At 33.4% G+C, this 23,389-nt stretch overlaps 1 protein-coding gene and 1 non-coding gene across 3 annotated transcripts in view; both read right to left on the bottom strand.

Annotated features, from left to right (window-relative positions):
* LOC106875975 (ribonuclease H2 subunit A) overlaps nt 1-5,670 on the bottom strand; it is an 86,367-nt gene extending 80,697 nt beyond the window's left edge. The window contains exon 1 of one of the 2 annotated variants that reach the window (XM_089347357.1): nt 4,748-5,670. Coding sequence is in view for 1 of the 2 variants with exons in the window: in XM_089347356.1 (XP_089203482.1) it covers nt 1,863-1,989 (127 nt within the window). In the remaining variant the exon portion in view is untranslated. Of the gene's footprint in view, nt 1-1,862; nt 2,299-4,747 lie in introns of those variants that run through there. The other variant, XM_089347356.1, reaches the window with a different exon arrangement.
* Nucleotides 5,671-18,897: 13,227 nt separating this feature from the next.
* Nucleotides 18,898-19,003, bottom strand: LOC128247151 (U6 spliceosomal RNA). The gene has a single exon (XR_008263564.2). It is a non-coding gene; the product is annotated as a U6 spliceosomal RNA (small nuclear RNA).
* Between the last annotated feature and the right edge of the window lie 4,386 nt (nt 19,004-23,389).

Here is a 23,389-nt window from a genome sequence, read left to right as displayed (position 1 = left end):
CTACACTCACAATCACAAGAACATGGTTTTGCTTCCTGAATTGGGGAGTATTGTGTTCTTGAGCAAAACACTTCATTTCACATTACTCCAGTCCACTCAGCTGTAAATAAATAACCTTGTAATGGACTGGGGTCCTATTCAGAGGAAATGCTGAGATCTTGGTCACTTATATACCATGGTAACTAGCCCAAAGAGTCCTAGAACTGAAGATAGTACTTACTTACACCAATCCAACTATATGTTCTTAATACAGAAAACATCCATGGAAAATTTCCCCCAGTCATTATTTCAGATTGCCTATTCAGTGAATGTTTAATCACTTAAAATCTTTATTCTCTCAGTCGTCCAGGAACTGCCAAGTACTGGTTAAATTATGCTTTGTTGAAGGAAGCTCTGATTAGATGAAACATGTCCAGAATTTATCACCACACTTACCAGATATCAGATTTGTTACATCCAGCAGGACTTCATTCAGTTTTTAAGATGAATTTTGTAGTTGTTCCCTTGTCTTTCTTGATAAGAATTAATCATTAAAACTGATTGATTATACTTTGCTGACAGGGCTTAGAACTGTCACCACATTGCTAAAGATAAGACTCACTTCCAACAGCAGCCTAATTCATATACCGGGATGTCCCTGTAGTTATGCCTGTCTCCCTTACTTGTTTTGACCAGAATCAATCAGATAATAAGTGTTCTTGTCGCTAAGAGTGAAAGTTTATAATTCTTAGTTTACTACATCAACTATGCCAAAATATACTTTCTTATTAACTTTTTATGCAGTAGGCATAACTGGTTATCTGCGTTCCCAGCCTCAACTACCCCAGCCATTATTTCTCTATTTTTCTCGTAGTATAATTTTAACAAAATTTTTCAACTCACTACATTATCCTATTTGACTACATGTTCTCCATGCATAAAGTATCCTAAGATAGAGTGACTTGTTTGGTTTTCCAAAACGACGCTCGCACACCCGCTATTAAAATTAAATTTTCATTTTATCAGGTACATGTTTTTATGGTCAACCTTTACAAAAATTGAGGATATGCGACTTAGTATTCAAGAATTTTATATATTTGTTTTTAAATATTTAAATACTGTTTCTGCTTATTTACTTCAACCCATTAAAATAAGAGTGAAAAACTGCAGATACTTGCAATTAAGTGAAAATCTATTCGCAGTTAGAAAATGCATTTCAACAGTTTTGTTTGTTTGTTTGTTTTTTGTGCATTACGTACTGTAGTTTCAACATTGTTTTTACTTCGCCTTTTTATTCCAGACAAATGCGTTATTTATTGACTTTTCCAAAGTAAATTTTATCAGATTGAAACCAGTTTCCATTGCTAAAAGAACAATCTTTTTCTCGAATCACAAGAGTCAATAGTGGTCAGTGCTTATTCCCGGTGCTCATAATATTACATGGATGGCAAGTATTGCTTTGTACAGGATTCTGATTACGGCCAATAGATATTTTTTTCTAGGAAGGTGGCGAGCTTGAACTTAGCACATAAACTAACGAATTACTCATCAATTGGACAATGTTATCACTGCTTGCAGCAGAGAAATACCTCTTGTAGTAACAAAGTAAATGCCGTTAATACATAAAAGTCTAACCAATTGATTTATCTTTTCCCCTATCCAGTTTGTAAAAACGGGGGGGAGAGGGCTCCAATTTATAAATCAATGCTCAATTCGATTTATATACAACGAAAAATTTAATCACATAATTTACGAAGAAAATTTCTAAATATTATAAAGAGTATCTAAATCACAACACATATATGTTCCAACAGAACTATGACCAAATAAGACGAAGAAAACGTTAATAAGAATGACATCAAACAACTGTTGTGCTGACATACCTAGAACCGGGCCTCTCCCAGCTTCATCTATTCCAAGCCAACACGGTTTTTCTTTCGTTACATCAGGTACTTTAGAGCTAATTACAAAGTTCTTTTGATTGTTTTTTCTAAATCCAGAGTGATCCATTGCTGCGTGTATGTTAATACCTTATGACGAATTAATTCTTAAAGTTTTAATATCACTTTTTCTTTTCAATTTCCCGCCTGAAAATTGCAACTGAGGAAATTAGAGCGGTGTAAACTTAAAACTTGTCTACAAAAAAAATTCTGTGCTTGTATGGATTTAAATAAAGACATGAAAATAATGCATCCAAGCAAATTCAAATAACTAATTTTATTTCTAAATCTGTTTTTTCAAACTCCTGATGATTACATATTATTTTAACGATAAAACAACTCAATATATCAATAAGAACTGCACAGCTGCACGGAGTTAATGCCAACGCAACGATTTTTATCGACCAGTTACGTCAGGCTATATTCATAATATTGTTTTTATTTCAACTATCAGCATAGCTTGTAGTTAAAATACTTTCTAGATCGAAGAATATACTGTTGCATTTCTGTAGCTATATCAGTTCAAAGTACCCTCTTGTATCAAGAACAGATTTTTAAAAATCTTTTCTTTTTTTTATTTCAATTATATCAATTTGAACCGTAGGATCAAACTAAATAGTAGACAGCTGATTGTGCGCCGGCTTAATGTTCGCGCCAATCAACCACGAGGTTTCGGAGAGGTTTATTTTGTAAACAATCGGAATAAGCGACGAGGCAAACTTATATATTTGACACTAACAAGACAAATAAAATAAAATGTTAAACATTTTATCTTTCACAATATATAAAATATTATTTATTTAATTTATTCTGAAAGAGTTCTAAGTAAATGGGATCCAAGTGATTAAATGAATATTATCCTGAAACTAAAGAAAGAAAAAGGATCTCCATAAATGATCAAAATAGAAGCATGCACACTCGAATTCATTGCACATTACGCCAGGGAAAACTGGCAGTATAACTAACTGCAGGTAATCGCCACGTTGAGATGCTGGTACATCCAGACACATTCCGGACATCATTTGATGTTTCAATGAGGCGGACACTAAAACAATGTCAAAAAAAAAAGAAAAAAAACCTCCTCCAAATCCACCATTGTTTAAAAAGCTATGAGTTCTATCGACAGATTATAGTATTTGAGTACTTTCTTTCGCTCATTTATGACTGCAGTGACGCCCACCTCCATTACAAGACGAAGCGAAGTGGTGTCCCATACTAGGCATCTGCCTCAAGCCCAAGAGCGAAGTGAGAGTCTATCGCGCCTTTTCCCATCATCCATGAAATGACAACCCAGATGTTTTTCCTGGCTTGGGTAAATAATTTAAGGAAAAGAGAATGGAATATAATGATATTCTTGCATTTTTCAGGGACATAAGAGATACAGAATATTTCCAAACAGAAACTGGAATCGAGTTCTGAATTATCATCGAGAAATTATTTTAACCCTTCGACGGTTACCTGTCTGTCAAAATATTGTGTTTACAATTAAGCTGGGGTTTGATAAGAAGAATTTCGAATTTTAATTCATTTAAAGTAATGAACTGAATATCTATAATTGGTGAAGTTACATTGTGTTAACCAATTATAGATATTTGATTCATTACTTTATCAGATTGAAACCAGTTTCCATTGCTAAAAGAACAATCTTTTTCTCGAATCACAAGAGTCAATAGTGGTCAGTGCTTATTCCCGGTGCTCATAATATTACATGGATGGCAAGTATTGCTTTGTACAGGATTCTGGTCTATCACCAATAGATGTTTTTTTTTCTACGAAGGTGGCGGGTTTGAACTTAGTACATAAACTAACGAATTACTCATCAATTGTACAATGTTATCACTGCTTGCGGCAGAGAAATACCTCTTGTAGTAACCTATTTAAGTAGACTACTATTAAAAGTTAAGTGAAACAACTCTTCGATCTAATTCCTTTACTTTGCTACATGAACAAATTAACTTCACATTTCCCCCTCTAATAAAGAAACTCGAGTCTCATGCCTGTAAGCAGTTGTAAACCCCTGATCAAGCAGATAGTGTTGGACGAAGGCAAAAATAATGTTACAAAAAGGCATAATACGGGTTAGAGAAAATCGTTACATTTCATATACATGTCAAATAATGAAATAATTAAACAAATAATAGTTTGCCGTAAAATTTCCGTATATATTTATAACTACTCATACAATAATTTACGGTAAATTAATTATTTCATTATTTGATATGTACATGAAATGTAACGATGTTCTTTAACCTTTTTGTAACTATTTTTGCCTTCATCTTACACGAATCCGTCGATCAGGCTTGGTCTGGGCTTTACAACTACCTTCTATTCTGTATAGGCATGAGACTCGAGTTTCTTTATTAGAGGGGAAATTTTGAAGTTAATTTGTTCGTGTAGCAGAGAAAATAAACTAGATCAAAGATTAGGATCATGTTACCGCAAATGCATCACCCGAGGTCATGACACTTGAATTTTTTCAGTATACTTAAATGGGTTACAACAATAGGTATTTCTCTGTAGAATTGATGAGTTCAAACCCGCCTTCTTCACAGAAAAAAATCTAGCGGTGGTAGACAAGAATCCTATACAAAGCAATGCTTGCCATCCGTTTAATATTATGAGCACCGGGAATAAGCACTGACCACGATTGACTCTTGTGATTCGGGAAAAAGATTGTTCTTTTAGATTTTTCAAACATTAAACAGATATTTTGAATACATGACTTAGATACGGTGACAATACAATTTACATAATGGCATTCGTATGCGAAAAAATTACGTTTCCTTCTTTAAATAAAACAATGAAACAAAAAATATTAAATCTATTACGTTTCCATGTGGTTTTTTTTTGTGTTTTTCTTGATTCTGCCAAGTCTAACCACTTCGTCTTTTATCCGACATGTCTAAGGCTCGTTATCTATGTCCTTCGTTTAGACGGCTTGATGCGATTTATAGGGATTTTGCTGTTATTTCTACCAGTCGTTTTCGAGATAGAAATTAGGGATCATAAATCTCTCGTAGTCCTATAAGTTATGTCCTAAGGGGGTGGGTAAGTTATCTATTTAATTTTGAGCCTACACTTATGTGTTCAAAGCCCGCCATACATTCGCAAATGTATACTTTCCATCTGAAGTTGATTATATTTACTACATACTGAAGAAAAAAAAACAATTCGGTGGGTACTGCACGATAAGATAAACTTCCAGCAACTCTACAAACATTTTCGTTTCAAGTCAAATCGGTTTATGTTCAGGATTTGATAATAGGAAAATATCATTTCTTCATAATCAAAATAAGCTTTTTTTTTTGTGTGTAAATGTTGATTTTTTTTGTATTTACTATAGAACAAGCCTTTTGCAACTACGAAGAATTTTTTTTAATCAAAAGCTGATTGAGGTTTGAGGATTTACGACTGCTTATTAGGCAATGGCATTTAGGGAGACAGAGTAACACCCATTCTCGACAATGAATGATTTTTAGAGAGTTAGACAAACGCATATTGTAGACATTGTCTTTTTTTTTACCATTAGAATATCTCTAATAACACCGTCAGTTTGATGATACAAACAGGAAAATATAACCCGAAACATGAGTATTATATATACTGAATATATTCTTTAATTATTAATACCAGTTAGAATGCTTGTCTGTTCCAATGCGTTAACCTTACATCGTCCACGGTAATACCGCGAGTGTGTTCAATAAATCTCGTTGATCCTTATAGTGCGCGTGCACTTAGTGTGGAGATTTTTTTCTTTTCTTTTCTTTCTTCGTTCATGATTACATTTTCTTCTGTTTAGGATATACATTTTAATGTGGAATATTTATGTAATTAAGTATGCTTTTGAATATGCAACAATCGATGTATAAAAGAAAATTATGAAAAGAAAATAATGTTTAATAAAATAATGCTCTTTTCCTGTAAAAAAAAAAAAAAGATAATAATCGTGATCCGGCTTTATGTACTGAGTTCAAATTCCGTCGAAGTCGACTTTGCCTTTCATTTTTTCGGGGTCGATAAAATAAGTACCAGTTGAGCACTGAGGTTGATGTAATCGACCTACCCTCACCTTGCAGAATTTCAGGCTTTGTGTCTAACAAGTGTCAATGCACGAAGCTCTCCCCCCCCCCCTTGAGTCACTCTATCACTTCAGCCGATTATTAATAATAATAATCTTTTCTACGCTAAGCACAAGGCCTGAAATTTGTGGGGAGGGGTCAGTCGATTAGATCGATCTCCAGTACGCAACTAGTACTTAATTTATCGACCTCGGCGGAATTTGAAATCAGAATGTAAAGACAGACGAAATGAACACACACACACACATACGCAGCTTGTCATTAGGCTATAATACAATTCTGTCGTTAAAACTACATAACAACGTTCGTTTAATATTGCCATTCATTAGGTAGCCATTTTGAATTGTTACAAAACAGTTCAGACAAAACGATAGATTTTGAAAAGTTTTTTTGCTGAAGAAAATATCATGAAATACGTTTTGGCCAAAATTTTTTTTTTACAGATTCTGTTGTTCAAAATATAAAAATCAGAAAACTAATCATAAAATGAAATGCAGTATAATAATAATAATAATAATAATAATAATAATAATAATAATAATAATAATAATATTAATAATAATAGGCTAGTGCATGATCCAAAAGTTTGCCAATGTAATGCAAGTTTATAATCATGTTATAGTTCTTCATTCTACTTAAAGACAGTATACTGTATCAAATTTAAGATCTAGAGTGATTGGCAGAATTGGAAAAGATGCCGCATGTATTTGTTCTAGTTCTCTATGGTCTGAACTCTTGGATAGTACACTTAATCCAATTTAAGAGCACCAAGCTAGTATATTTGATCAAACAGAACCAAATCAAAGAGCTCTGTGTAGAGTATCATCATCCAGCTCACTTTAAGCAAAGTGGTGTAGCTACTACTGTGCTTAGTAGTATTACCAGTTATGGTATTCAAAGCAAATATAAGAAAAAATATAAACATAAGGTGCAATTTATATCACTTGTTCCCTACATGTTTTATTATTGTGGATATTTGCATCTGCTGCAGTGGATGTTAGGTACAGATCCGCAATGATTTTTCAGGGGAATACTTTATTATATTATGCTGACACAGATCAAAAGCATTTGAACTGTTTTACAACATACTTCATTATTTTTCAAAATTAGTTGAAATGAAGTACTGTATTTCAATAGAAATATAGGAAGAAAAAGGTTAATGTTTTACTGTTTTATATATAACTATACACAAGAACAAGCATTTATTATATATATATATATATATATATATATATATATATATATATTTATTTATTTAATTATATCAAGGGAGATAGTGTGAAAACGACCTGTCTCCAGCATGCTTGAAGTGCCAATACCTTCAAAAACTCCAGCTAAATATACACATGGCTGAAAGCGGGCTAGTGAGAGAAAATTAAAAAGACCACACATTAATTGTGAATTGGTTCTAATTTCTGGATTAAAGCAAAAAATAAACTTTTTTCTTTTATCAACACAATACACAGAGCATGCTGACTACTTGATAAAAATCATGATTTTTTATCCTTATATTCTTTTATGAATTAATAAATATATATACAGATCATCATTATCATCATGATATGTGTTGGGTAGTTTGACAGGAGATGGCTAACTGGAGAATTGTCTGTTTTGGCATGGTTTCTACAGCTGGATGCCCTCAACCACTTTACAGAATGTGCCGGGTGCTTCATATGTGCCACTGGTACAGGTGCATTTACATAACACTGACATGAGTGTATTTTACATGGTACCAGCACCTGCAAAGGACATGTCTATATGTAGGAATGGCCACTATTTTATTTAGCTTGATGTGTCTTCTCCAGTACAGCAAATCACTACAACTCCCTTGTCATTTCCTCAGTGAAGCCCAGCTTCTGAAGATCCTTTCTCACCACTTCGTTCCACATCTTCCTGGGTCTACTCTTTCCACAATTAGAGATCGGCATTTTTTTAAGCAGCTGTCCTCCATACACACCACATAGCCATACCAGCACAGTCATCTCTCTTGCATACAACATCTGATGCTTCTTACACCTAATTTTCCTCTTAAAACATTTCATTTATAAACATATACATACATATATATTTTTCACCATGATAGATTGCTGACCACTACATTTATATTTTTTTCTCCTTGTTTCTCTCCTTATTTCTTTATGTTCCTTTCAGTTGAAGAGCGTAGCTCGAAATGTCAAAGACTTTCTCTATTCCTGAGCGTTAAACTAATACATCTATTTGTTGTTTACACCACCTGTCTTCGTGTGTTGTTTTTTTCGTGAATTCTCCCCTACATACATATATATATATATATACATATATATATATATATATATATATATATATATATATATATATATATATATATATATATATATATACATATATATATATATATATATATATATATATATATACATACATATATATATATATATATATATATATATATATATATATATATATATATATATATATATATATTCATAGTGTGAAAGTGGTTGGCTTAAGACAGACATCCAAATGTAGAAACCATGCCAGAGTAAACATTGGAATTCAATGCTGACTTATTGAATTCTACCAAACCATCAACCCCATTCCAGCGTGGAAGATAGTCATTAAATAATGATCACAATGGTGAGGATGATATGTGTGTATGTGTCTGTATAAACTTTCCCAAGTGTATATGCACACACACACACACACATATAAAAAGGCACAGTAAAGTGCAACACATAGTCAAAGATCAACCTCAATAGTGGGTTCCACATTTCACTCCAGTATCCAGTGTAGTATAATGTGGAGAATCAACCTCAGGATAGGCTAGTGTTTGGAATATGAACCAAATAATAGAAATGATAATAATAACAACTAGAAAATAAGCATGGGATTCATTGCTTTATAGGACACACATGTGTTTCAGCAAAATGTCAAAATAATTGCATAAGAGTTATGCTATCTTATCTTCATTTCATCAGTGTCCTGCAATAAATAGGCATTTATTGACTATGTAATTATTTCAGCATTTTACTGAAATGTGTTTATGTCCTATAGGTCTTTGATTGCCGTACCTATTTTCTGCTTATTATTATTATCTATATAATGTGTCAAAACAATTGTCATGATTAATAATAAATTCTCGTATATTCCATCTTCCGTCTTTCAGGTTAGCTGCAAAGTTCATAGGCTGACCGCAATACTCTCATGGAATGTGACCAAATGAGGTTTATTTTTCAGTATAGTCCCCTTTGCGGTCCACGCACTTCTTTCATTGGTGTTGCAGTGCTTGAATCCCATTGGTGAAGAAGCTTTCATTCTGTTGGTCAAAAAAGTCATCAACAGCAGATATGACATCATTATCTCAGTGATACTGGTTCCCAGCCAGGTGTTTTTCATGTTGGTGAACAAATCATAGTCAAATTGGGCCAAATCAGGAAAATTGGGAAACCACAGTCACGCACAGCAACCATTTAATCCAAGGGCTTATGTGCTGGAGCATTGTTCTGATGAAACAAGACTCCTTTCATTTGATCTTGATAGCTTTTGTAACTGCCCCAGCAAGTTGGTACAGTACTCGCCATTGATTGTGTGGCCCTTTTGAAGATATTCAATAAACACTGTGCCTTTTGTATCATAAAAACCTGAAGCCAGCACCTTCGCTGCAGATTAAATGACCATGACCTTCTTTAGAGCAGGTGAGGAGGTATGTTTCTACTGCATGGATTGTCTCTTTGTCTGTAGCTCAAAGTGATAAACCCAACATTTATCCTGGGTTAAGAAACATTCAAAGAAAAAAGCTAGATTTGCCTCAAACAATGTCAGATTCTTCCGTGATGTGATCAGCCTGGAGTGCTTATGATCAAGTGTCAGAAGCCATGGCACCCACCAAGCGGAAACCTGTGTCATGTTAAGTTCATGTTGCAGAATATTCTAAACTCTCACATGGGATATACTAAATAGCATTGACTGATTTATAGTCTGTTACCTGTCCTCCATCACTATATGTTGTCAATGTTTTCCTTAGTAGTGGCAGTTGCAGGTCATCCAGACATTGGGTCATCTTCAAGACTCTCCATTCCCACTACACCTACACACACGCACACACACACATAAATGTATGTATAACAGAACAAAAGGATAGACAGGTAAATCAGATATTGGGTCAGATTATGACATATTAACAACACTTAGAGAAAAAACAAATCCATAAAGGAGTATCAATTACAGAAGATCAGTGAAAGTTCCACTATGTTAGGTTCATAATAGTTGTGATATAAACAGGTAGACTCACAGGTAAAACCTTGTAATTGAAAGAGAAGAAACAAAAAATTTATGCATATAATACCCTTACAGCTGTTTCAGACATAGTGCAGAAGAGGTTGCCACAAAAATGTTGGATGCATATATACACATACATACATACATACACACACACACACACACACACACACACACACACACATATATATATATATATATATATATATATATATATATATATATATATTTATATATATATATACATACACATACTTGGAAATGGATGTGTTGCGTTCAATTAACTAATGAATAATATAATATATATATAGCCAAGTCGGTAGTTATGGAGCCATTGTAGATTTCCAATGCAGCGGATAACCAATCCTTAAAATCTCCTCCCCTCAGTCTATCTACCTCTCTTTCTATTTCTTTTCTTTTCTTTACTTTTACCACTTAATAGCCACCCCTTCTACCATTCTGTTATTGAACGTTGATATGTTCACGTCTTTTTTCTCGAGATGTCTACTATATCAGAATTTTAACCCACATGAATCTATGCAGGATTGCACCTAAGGAGTTATGCTCATGGATCTACACAGGATTGCACCTAAGGACTCATGCTCTTGTTTCTATAACTTCAGAAAGTTGAACTATGAACTTTTTATGCTTCTATTTTCTTCTTTCTTTCCATCTTCTTATTCTTTTACTCCCTTCCTCTATGTTGTCATCTCAATATATACTATTCTCATTTTCCCTGTTGTTTCCCTATTTTTTTCCCTATTTTTTCCCTATTTGTCTCTGATGACGGAATATCCCAGAAACAGCTGTAAGACTTTGAATTTTTTCCAATAATAATATTGTATATGACTTGAAATGTTTGTCTTGCCTTAATATTTGTTGTCCTCTTTAACAATAATATATCTATATATATATGTGTGTGTGTGTGTGTGTGTATATATATACATGCATATATGAGTACAGGACATCACCAACAGTGCAAATAACATGAAATACATAAACAACAAGAAAAAAATGGAAAACAGGACAAGTAAACGCAGAGAAATGACTCTTCAGCTCTCTCTCTCTCTCATTGCTCACATGTGACCATTGTTCATCTTTCTTTTCCTGCACAGGCGTGCTTATCTCTCTCTCTTCTATTTTTTCGCTTTAGCGTTCACTATTTTCCTCTTGTTCTGGTCTAATGACTCTCCATGTTTTTTTTTCATTTGGTTTCCTTGTATGTTTCCACTGTCATTTTTTTTTTTTGTTCCCAAATTTGACCCTCCATAAATCCTAAATTCTATTTTAGAATTTATGGGAGCAACTGTCTCTAAAGACTGATATTGTTGTTGAATACTTGAAATGAGGAGAGGATAGACAGCCGACAACTGATGAAGGCTCCTCTCTCTGTGTTTACTCATCCTGATTTCCATTTTTTTCTTGTTGTTTATGTATTTCACTCATTTTCCCCTCATTTGTTTGCATATTTTATGTTATATGCACCATTGGTGATGTCTTGTACCCATATATGTATGTATATATATCTTCGAAACGCCTGTGTTGGAATGGGGGCAGCTGATGAAGGAGATGTTCCCTATGTGGTCTGTGTGTTTTCTGTACTCGTTTATCATTTTGTCTACGCTTTGTTTGCAATGTCCTGTACCCAGATATGCATCTATATATAGAGGTAGATGTAAGTATGTACATACATGTACATATATATGCATATATTCATTTATTATTTGTATTACATATATATATATATATATATATCATCATCGTTTAACGTCTGCTTTCCATGCTAGCATGGGTTGGACGATTTGACTGAGGACTGGTGAAACCAGATGGCAACACCAGGCTCCAATCTGATTTGGCAGAGTTTCTGCAGCTGGATGCCCTTCCTAACGCCAACCACTCAGAGAGTGTAGTGGGTGCTTTTACGTGTCACCCACACGAAGGCCAGTCAGGCGGTACTGGCAATGGCCACGCTCATAATGGTGTATTTTATGTGCCACCCGCACAAGAGCCAGTCCAGGGGCACTGGCAACGATCTCGCTCGAAAATCCTACGAAGGCCAAGTCATTTGACTGCGGTTGCGCTGGAGCACCGCCTTTAGTCAAAGAAATCAACCCCAGGACTTATTCTTTGTAAGCCTAGTACTTATTCTATTGGCTACTTTTGCTGAACCACTAAGTTACGGGTACGTAAATATACCAACATCGGTTGTCAAGTGATGGTGGGGAGACAAACACAGACACGCAAACATATGCATATATATATATATATATATATATATATATATATATATATATATACACACAACAGGCTTCTTTCAGTTTCTGTCTACCAAATCCACTCACAAGGCTTTGGTTGGCCCAAGGTTGTAGTAGAAGACACTTGCCCAAAGTGCACGCAGTGGGATTGAACCTGGAACCATGTGGTTGGTAAGGAAACTACTTACCACACCTATTATTTATTATATATATATATATATATATATATATATATATATATATATATATATATATATATATGTATGTATGTATGTATGTATTTATGTATGTATGTGTGTGTGTGTGTGTGTGTATGTATAAAGTATAGATTCAGTACAGTTATATACTTAATTATGTCTACTTGTTTAAACCAGGGTTCGTCAAACTTTTTCTTTGGGTATGTCTCTTCATCATGTCTTGTAGCACTAGCATACTATATATAGATAATATAGTATACAGACGTCATAGACCAAACAATAAACATGTGTTATTTATTAACTTAACAAGTTCATATCCTGTTGTCAACTTTGCCTTTCTTTCTTTGAAGGAGGATAAAATATAGTACCTGCAAAATAATGGGATATAATTGTTTGTTCACTCACCCAAAATTTTTAATCCTGTGCCAATTTTAAGAAACCAATTTAATTTAATTCAAAGTTTATATCCTCAATAAGAAGGATTACTTTGGCTTGATAAAGTCTACTAACATCCCACTCTCCTCTTAAAAAAGTACTGGCCTAAATTAGAAACATGATATTATTAGGACAGTGAATGGCAGAACTGCTTGTACCATGGATAAAGTGCCTTGTCATTTTGTAATTCAATTCTCAGCACAATTTCAGTGGCACACAAATTATTCTCAATTGATAGTCTTGAACAAAATTTGTTTTTCATTATAAAAACTGCAAAAAGCCCCTATTCACAACAATAAACGAATGGGAACAATAAAAGACACTCTGCACATTTTTTTTTTTTTTTGACATGAGTTGCATATAGTTGATTCCACAAACCTTGCCTACCCCAACAATTTCATCGGAATACCCCAATAATTTCATATGCATACTTCTGTGGGTTCACATATGCCAGTTTGAGAACTATTAGTTTAAAACCTCATAATCACTAGCAGTACCATCCGAAGTCATAAATCTTAAGACTGTGAAATTTTAGGAAACATAGAAAATATGTATACACATGTGTTTCTTCCTAATGTCATTGCTTTTCCCTTTTCAGTTGTTCATTTCTGTTATCATTGATCCTTCCACAGTTCATACTGTTACATGGTTTTCTGTATGAGGAGAGAAAGAATAGTTATGAGATCCTTCTAATTTTCTCTCGTTGAGGACTATTCAACGTCTCTAGTGTTTATATCATGAATAAATGCACCCATTACACCATAAAGTGGTTGGTATTAAGGACACCCAATTCTAGAAACCAACCCATATGACATGAATGGTTGTCTAGACTTTGGAAGCAGTAACTCCCAATGGAAAGTGACTAGGGGTGTGACAACCCATCCAACTCATGCTAGCATAGAAAGCTGACATGAAATGATATCATCGTCATCATCATCTATTTCTTATAAGTATAACTGCCATTTTTTAAAATTTCACATCTCAAGATTTCCAAATAAAAATAAACTACTGGTGATAGTGTAGCTTTAAACCACTCCTGTCACTAACTCTTACTCGTTTTTGACGTAAGAGATCTTTTCCTTCACACGTCTTTGAAGGAACACAATCAGCAGACAATCTTTGGAAAAGCACAAATATATTAACAACCACAGACACGCACATGCACAAACAATCATATATATACATACATAGATGTATGTATATATGTATGATGTATGCGATCGGCAGTTTTTATGTATCAAGTCTACTCACTGCCTTTGGTCGACGAAATGCTATATTAGAAGACAGTTGATCAAGGTGCTATGTAGAGAGGCTGAACCCCAAACTATATTTCCATGAAGCAAATTTCTTAATTACAAATTATGTTTGCACCTTTTATTATAATTCCATTCACATCTTGGTTGCTTAATAGGAATATTAAATTGATCCCAAGTACCTGACTGGTATTTTATTTTATCGACCTCAAAAAAGGTAAAAGTTCACCCTGGTGGAACAAAAGGGTAGTAACCAAATATCGCTTTAACGATTACTTCATGTAATTATGTAATTTGTGGTATTGCACAACTTTTTAAGCATCAAAATCAGTTTCTAACAGAGGTACATAGTGTTATAATAACAACGATGGACAACACCATAGAGGAAGCAGTAGATCTCGGTGAAATTGTGAAAAGCATGAATGCCACAGCATTCTGTTTTCACATCTCCGTAAATGAGAGGCATTGTTTTTAATGTATGTGTACGCTTAGTCAAAAGAAATCATTTGTATTAGGAATAACGACTCGTTAAGTCGAAAACACCGGTTTTCGCTCAGTAACATGTGATTCGTATCTAGGTGACCTTGCAAACCCTAAGTGGTGTAAGTTTTTTTCTTTTTCTTTCAGATAACCAATATGGGTCTTAGCTGAGTCAGTGACTCAGTTTCATTTCTCTTTTGTCGATAGAGTGCTTCGAAAATAAGTAATTACACTACATGGTGCAGTTTTCTTCCAAAACGACTTTAAAAAAAGCAGACTCACATTCAAATGATTAAGAAATAAAGCTTTTCATAACAAAATTTGTGAACACCGAAAATTTTAAATGATTTTATATAATGTACGAAACCGTATTTCTATAAATGTTATGCCAACAATTTGTCAGTATTTCAAAAGTGTATTCCACCGGTTTAAAATTGATGTAAAAAACTTAAGGCCCAAACGGTCAGGTTTTCCGTTTGTTTCGCAATTACATTTTATAGAGATTATTTACGAAATATTTTTCGCACATTCATAAAATTATATTACAAAAATGTGATATATTTATATTGGTATTGTATATACGTTTAAATAGGTGTTTATTTCTAAATCGACTCTAAACATTTACGATAATAATGACAAGGTCTGGGATTAAAACAAAGATTAAGATTAAAATTAAAATAATGGATTTTCTGTAGTTGGTCGACGAAAAATATGTAGACACTATCGGAAGTAAAACCCGTTATATAAGAGGTGATTTTATTAAGTGATTTTAAGTAGATGATAAACATCTATCAGTAACAGGTGAAACTTCGGTTAAATCACTGAAGACATGCTATTCAGTAAATATGGTAATATTTAACGTGGTGAAACATTTGATCACAATCATATGGTAAATGTATAATTTATTAGAGGCACTATGTAACTTCAAAATATTTAGAGAATCAATTAGTAATAATTAATAACAAAAAAATTACTAACGGCTTCTTTAAAACACAAGACAGTCTAATTAATAAATATGTATTTAATAACAAATAGGGGTTGCTTTTTTAAGTTAATGAAATTGTTTATATCGTTATATAATTAGATGACGTATTTCATCAAGTATTTAAAACACGAATGTGTCTGCCTATTATTAGAAATATCGTTTGTTAGTATATTTTCTTAAAAAACACGTGACTGATTTTTTCAGTTTAGGCGAGTCCATATAAATTAAGGGTGAATTTAAGATATCTATATATATAATCTGGTACTCGACCGAGGAAAGAAAACTTCGAATGAGCCGTCCTTGTTTTCTTTGTATCGTCTATCTGGATGTTTTTTTGTATCACCAAACTGTCCGGATGTTTTGCCTTCTTGTCCCATTTTGTATTTTATATATATATATATATATATATATATATATATATATATATATATATATATATATACCGGAGTAAGCACATGAAATGTGCAACAAGGTGGAAAAAAGAGTACTCAAATACCAGAGGTAGAGTAATATGCTTTATTTAAAAGCAGCAGAAATATAACAAAAAAACCGTTACTCTGAGTTTCACGTTCCCGTTCATCGATGAACGGGAACGTGAAACTCAGAGTAACGGTTTTTTTGTTATATTTCTGCTGCTTTTAAATAAAGTATATATATATATAAACAATATTTATAAATAAATACAATATTTACAGTGGAAAGAAACTCGGGGAGAGCGTAACAGCAGGTGCTCCTCAGAGGAGAAACTCCCTTTAAGAAAGTGTTTCGGCCCTAACTCCTGACACTATAGGTGGGGGTCGGATCACATCCGTGTCATGACTCTCGGAAGTCCACCTGCTGTCCATTTTAGTACGCCTTAGGTGGGATTGGTTTCTCTGGTTTCTAGCACCGATGTGACGTGTGCTGCAGCCCTGAAAATGGCCAAGTACCCGTTTCCATCTGGGAAACGGGTACTTAGCCCTTTTCAGGGCCGCACCACAATATATATATATATATATATATATATATATATATATATATATATATAATATTTCTCTCTCTCTCTCTCTCTCTCTCTCTCTATATATATATATATATATATATATATATATATATATATATATGTTTGTGTGTGTGTATAATATATATATATATATATATATATATATATATGAAATACATATATGTAATATATAATATATATGTGTGTGTATAATACATATGTATGTATGTATCACGGTAAGAAATGAAAATATCAGTAATTTAGAAATTCATACTTAGAAACTCTACTTATTGGCACCTGTTCAAGGAATCTGGAATATGTCGCAATTGCGCTGCTGTTATAAATTTGACAACTACGAAATCTATAAGTAGACTTTCTCGACTAACTTCCTTAACTAAACCAAATTTATCAATGTTGATATGTTTCAAGGGCATAAACTTCACGATTTCCTTATCACCTCTCTTTCTGTAAGTCTAAGACTTCACCCCTACGTCAAAAATTACTACATAATTTCTAAAACTTTCTCTTTATATCGATTACTTTTTCCCTTCGGACATATGCAATACTGCAATTCTTCTTAACATGTCAGTGACCTTGACCAAATATTTTGAATATCAGATAAAAACAAATTATAATTAGAAAAATATTACACATGAAAGTAAATGTCTTCTAAGCTAAAAAGCGGTATGTCTAATTGCAAGAAATATTTGAAGCGTAATTTGCGTACCATGTAATTGTTTATGCAATTATATAATTAGTTTCAATATTTAATCATGAAACACAAAATCATTATGCCTACTTATATATTTCAAGTATCTAAAGTATGGGATAGATTTTTTTAAAAATTGTCATAAATGAAGTTAGAACGTACATAATTTCCAAAATAATATATATATATATATATATATATATATATATATATATATATATATATATATATATATATATATATATAAAAGGAAAATGAAAATATCTTTTTCCAAAACCGTATTAACAGGTGAGACAGATAGTTGAAAAAAATATCAATATCTTTAATACTGTCATTTCAACACGCTATGAATTTTTAGTTATTAGTCGGCTAACGTCCCACACCAATACGAATTTGTCAGTTTTTATGGTGTTTCAAATATTTCTATATTTTTAAAAAGAATTATTATAAAAGTATTCGGTATTTATTGGATTATTAACTTCTTTTGTATTTTTTATTCAGATTTTATTCCTGTTGATATCCATCTTGAAATACCTTACAGGTATGAGCCAACGAAAGAGCTGTTATACTTTCGATCTGTTAGAAATAGCAGCCAAATCTCCCTCAAATCACATCCGAAAAAGGAAACACATTGGACAATGTCGGCTTAGATTTATAAGGGTGGTCACCGCTAGAATATCTTTGATTATAGGTCTGCAATGCTTAATTCAGGGCTAAAGAACAATAACCAAATAAATTTAAAACACAAAATGATTTGGTTTGGATTGAATTCAGAGTCATTCATTATGCTATGTAATAATGAGGGTATCAAAGTGCGAATCATGCATATGTAAGAAGTGCCCATGGCTGTGTGGTAAAGAAGCTCGCTTTGCAACCACTTGGTTTCGAGTTCAGTTTCATTGCAGTACCTTAGGCAAGTGTCTTCTATTATAGCCCCAGGCTGACCAATGCCTTGTTAGTGAATTTGATGAATGGAAACTGTGTGGAAGCCCGTGGTGAACCTAATGCGACCTTACGACAAAACATGGAGACGGGGTAATATATATATACAATGTTTATATACCAAAAAGATTTTATAACTTTTTTCTAACATTTTTCTAACATTTTTCTGACATAATTTAGATATATACTTTAACCAAGTAACACAAGCCTTCTGTAGTTTTTTCACTCTTATTATCTTTTATACATCCAACCACGTGCTTTCACATACCAACTTTCTCACCTATATATATATATATATATATATATATATATATATATATATATATATATATATATATATATATATATTTATTTATGTGTTTCAGCCAAGTGGCTGCGGTCATGCTGGTGCACCACCGTGATTTGAAAATATGGAACGCTTCACGAATTTGCGTGTCATCCTTGCGCAGGGGCCATGCTAATCTTCTCTGTATCGTTCCAATTTTAGAATATGTACCGCAATTTGTGTGTGTGTCAGTGTTTATGTTTGTTCCTCTCCCATCGCTTGACAACCTGTGCTGGTTTGTTTACATCCTTGTAACTTAGCAATTTGGCAAAAGAGAGACCGAAAGAATTAGTTACTGACTTTAGAAATAAGTACTGGGGTCAGTTTGTTTGCCTAAAACCTTCAGGATGATGCCCCAGCATGACCACAGTCCTATGACTAAATCGAGTAAAAGGTAAAAAAAATGTTGAAGTGAATCTAACGGTTTTTTGTGTGTTTTTAAATGGCTTATAAACACCTTCCACACTGCGATTGTTTTTGTTTCAGCACACGACCGCAGATCAAATCACTTGCTATGCAAGTACATCTCCGTAATATTTTAGAAATGTTATTATGAAATCAATTTCTCAATCTACAATTAGAGCAAAAAAATTTTTTTTCTTATTTCATATTGGAATTGAAAGAAGAAGTTATGACACTCATATTTTTTCTGAAATAATTGAAAACAAGTTGTGAGCATCTGACTACTTATAAAATTATTATTATCATCACTCATTTTAATGTTCTCACCTCTTGTACACTGGTGTGAGATGGATGGGCTTGTACTGCAAGATCATGTCTGATTTGTAAAGGACAGTTTCTTAATAGCACTTTGTTTGTCTTCATGTTCTGAGTTCAAATTCTGCAGAAGTTGACTTTGCCTTTCATCCTTTTGAGGTCAATAAAATAAGTACCAGCTGAACACTGGGATCAATGTAATCAACTTAGCCCCTTCCGTAAAATTGCTGCACTTGTGCAAAAGTTTGAAACTAATATTAAGAAGGCTCATTACTTCTGATCATTTATCCTGCATTCATCAGCTAATTCACACACACACACACACACACACACACAATTTTTTTTTAGTCATTCTAAGATCTAGCAGTTATGGTTAAGTTATTCTTCACTGATGAGACTTAATAAGACCAAAACATGTGCAGAATTGTTACTGTACTGCTAAAAATCAAACTCACTCTTTAATGTATTTTAATTAGAATTTTCAAGGCGTTAAGCTGGCAGAATCATTAGCACATCAAACAAAATACTTAGTGGCATTGCTTTTATAATTTTCGCTATTAATAAATCTCAGTCAAGCACTGAGGTCACTGTAATCGACTAACTCCCTCCTCTTAAAATTATCAATGTTGTACCAATATTTGAAAGAATTAATTAAAATTTCAGGTTTGTCCTCTTGCCATTTCTGCTTTTTTTCCTCTTCAGAATTAAAAATTATGAAATAACTAGTCTCATGACTAAGTTTGTAATTTTAATTGAATCAGGTTTTTTTTGGTTTTTTTTTTGCTTACTTATGTTGAGTATAATAACATTACTTTACTATGAAATGATCATCTAAAGCCTTTTTTTTTTTGTCCCACATAAATCCACATTATACATTCAATGGATTGCATGTATTTCTTTTTCTATTGAATTTAAATTCTACTGAGATTGACTTTGTCTTTCATTCCCCTGACCACTGAGTCAACAAAATAATAACCTGTAACATTTACTAAGTCAACTATACCTTCCCCTACAAAAATTGGTATTTGTAACTAGTCAAAATAAATCAACATTTAGCAGTTCTCAAGTTATTCTTTTATTTATTCATTTACCTATGTATTCTGTCAAGTTGTTTACTCATGACATTCTATGACTCACATTATTTAATAAAAAAAAAAAAAGAATTATTTCATTAGTTTCATAATATAATTTGCTTGATTATACTTTCTAACTTTATTGATAAAAGGTTGTCAGACTAAGATGGATATAGGCATGGCTCAGTAGTTTGCTTTATTGCTATGTGGCTTCAGGTTCAATCACACTGTATAGCACATTGGGCAAGTATTTTCTACTATAGCTTTGAATCAACTACAAGTTTGTGAGTGAAGTTTGATTGACAGATAGACTTAATCTGTTACCTAGTTTAATACCACCATTTGACCTTTGAAATACCTTTAGTAGAAGCCACCCTGTTGCAAACATTTGAATCAAGCCTCCATTATGAGGATAACTTCTTCCCTCGTATCATTAAAACCCTGTTAAAAGTTATGGGAGTTACCCTTCCTCCTCTAACTTATGTTAAAAAACAAACTGCTTACTACCTGTAAAATTATGAATATTTTGCTGTAGTCATTATATTAAGGCTCAAGGCTGTGAACTGGCAGAATTTCTAGAGTGTTGGTAAAAATGCATTGGATATTTGTTCTGGCACTTTACATTCTGAGTTCAAATGCTAATACAGTCAATTTTGCCTTTCATCCTTTTGGATTTGATAAAATGAAGTACTGGTCACCAGTATTGACTGAGTGCATCGCTTGAAACTGTTGGCTTTGTACCTAAATCAGGGTGACAGTTGAAAGACCTCTGCAAAGCATCAGTGGTGAGCTCAGGTGATATCAGAACAGAGAAGGAATAGACTTGATGATATGCAAACATGGGCCTCCATTACATGTACACAGAAGAGACCTGAGCATAGGATGCGTTGATTAGATGGAAAGTGCACAAAAGCCTCTATCACACAGACTCAAGAGACATTGTCCCATTTCATTTCAAACGACTTCAATTTCCAGTGAGTCTTAGTTTTACCATGACCATCAACAAATCACAAGGGCAAACATTTTTGGTTGTCGGTTTACACCCTGAAGAGCCCTGTTTCACCCATGGTCACCTTAACAATGAATGTTCAAAAGTGTGAAGCAAGAAAAATCTTTATATCTATGCACCAAGTGGAAAAACAAAATAATGCAGAAATATATCCTGATTGAGAGACCTATCCATCAGGAAAGACATGGTCTGGTATGGAAAAAAATAATTGCAATACAAGCATTTTATTGTGAAAATAACTTGATAACAACAGGCTACTCAGCTAATATTTGTATATTTTATTTGCATAAACTTTAACATGTTTAGAGCAGGTTACATGGTTGATATAGGAGTGTTGATATAATGTTAGTCTGGAGGAGAGTTGTGTCACACCAATATTCCTTGTGTTTATTTAGAAATAAAGTTTCAACCTTAACATAATACACTGCAGAAAGCTCTCTCTCTCTCTCACACACACACACATTTCTATACATATAAACACTGTTTCTTTTAATGTTAGGATTCAATCCATTATAAGAGAAAAAATAAATTGGAGATAAATTATTTTAAATAGTCCATACAATCAAATAGACTGGTTTTTAACCCTTTTGTTACCATATTTCTGTTGAGCTGCTGTGTTTCTTTCAATTAATTTTAGATATAACAAAGAATTTAGTTATCATTAAGGAGCATATTTGGCATATTTTGCGTTATGAGATCAATAAAGCAACAACAGAAAGTGCAAGGAATATATGCAGTATATGGGGACTGGACAATAAGTATAAACCAGTGTCAACAATGGTTCCAGAAATTCCGAGCTGGAAACTACAGCCTAGAAGATGAGCCTTGTCCTGGAAGATCTGTAGCACTCAACAAGGATGTCCTGTAAACCCTCGTGGAACAAAATCCCATTGTAACTGTTGAGGAACTAGCAGAGAAGCTTGGATTTGATTATTCACCCTTTCATCAACACCTGTGTGTCATCAGAAAGTCACAAGCTTTCCAAGTCTAATCGCACACAGTGAGTGAATGTATGCTCTTCTTTGCTGTCACGTCTCACGAATGAACCTTTCTTGGGCTGAATAGAGACTGGTGACAAGAAATGAGTTCTCTATAAAAATGTCAAGTGCCAAAGACAGTGGGTAGGGAAAAGGAGAAACACAGGCACCCCAAGCTAAAGAAGGTATTCAAGCACATAAGGTGTTGTTATTTGTTTGATGGGATATGAAAGGTTAAGTCCACTTTGAACTTTTAAACCCAAACCAAATGATAACAAAGGAGATCTACTGCAAGCAGCTTGAATGGCCTAAGTCAGCGCTAGAAGAAAAACGACCATATTTGCTTTCAAGATGAAAGGTGTTCTTCCATCAGGATAATGCTTGACTACATACAGCAAGGATGACATTCCAAAGGCTGGAGCAGTTTAAATGGGAAATGATACCCCACCCACCATATTTGCCAGACATTTCCCCATTTGATTATCATTTATTCTGCAGTCTTCAGAATCATTTGGACAGAAAAAATATGAATTCTGTAGACAAGGTCAGAACAGTACTGGAGGAGTATTTTTCATCACCGACAAATGAATTTTGGAAGAGGGGCCTTGCAAGTCTACCAGATAGATGGAAGAACATTGTAGAAAATGAAGGAGAGTATATTTTAGATTTAAAAATAACTGTTTATCTTAATTTTGAAAAATAAAAGGAAGTATAAGAAAACTGCATTATTTATGGGGTGACCCAATATATTACTTTGCTGTATTTACTATGAGATAAACGAACTCTGCTGTTAAA

This window comes from Octopus bimaculoides, chromosome 2 (assembly GCF_046866305.1).
Source record: "Octopus bimaculoides isolate indiv1 chromosome 2, ASM4686630v1, whole genome shotgun sequence".
NCBI classification, from domain to species: Eukaryota; Metazoa; Mollusca; class Cephalopoda; order Octopoda; family Octopodidae; genus Octopus; species Octopus bimaculoides.
The sequence above is the reverse complement of the archived record's forward strand: the minus strand, read 5'-3'. Positions and strand labels throughout refer to the sequence as shown.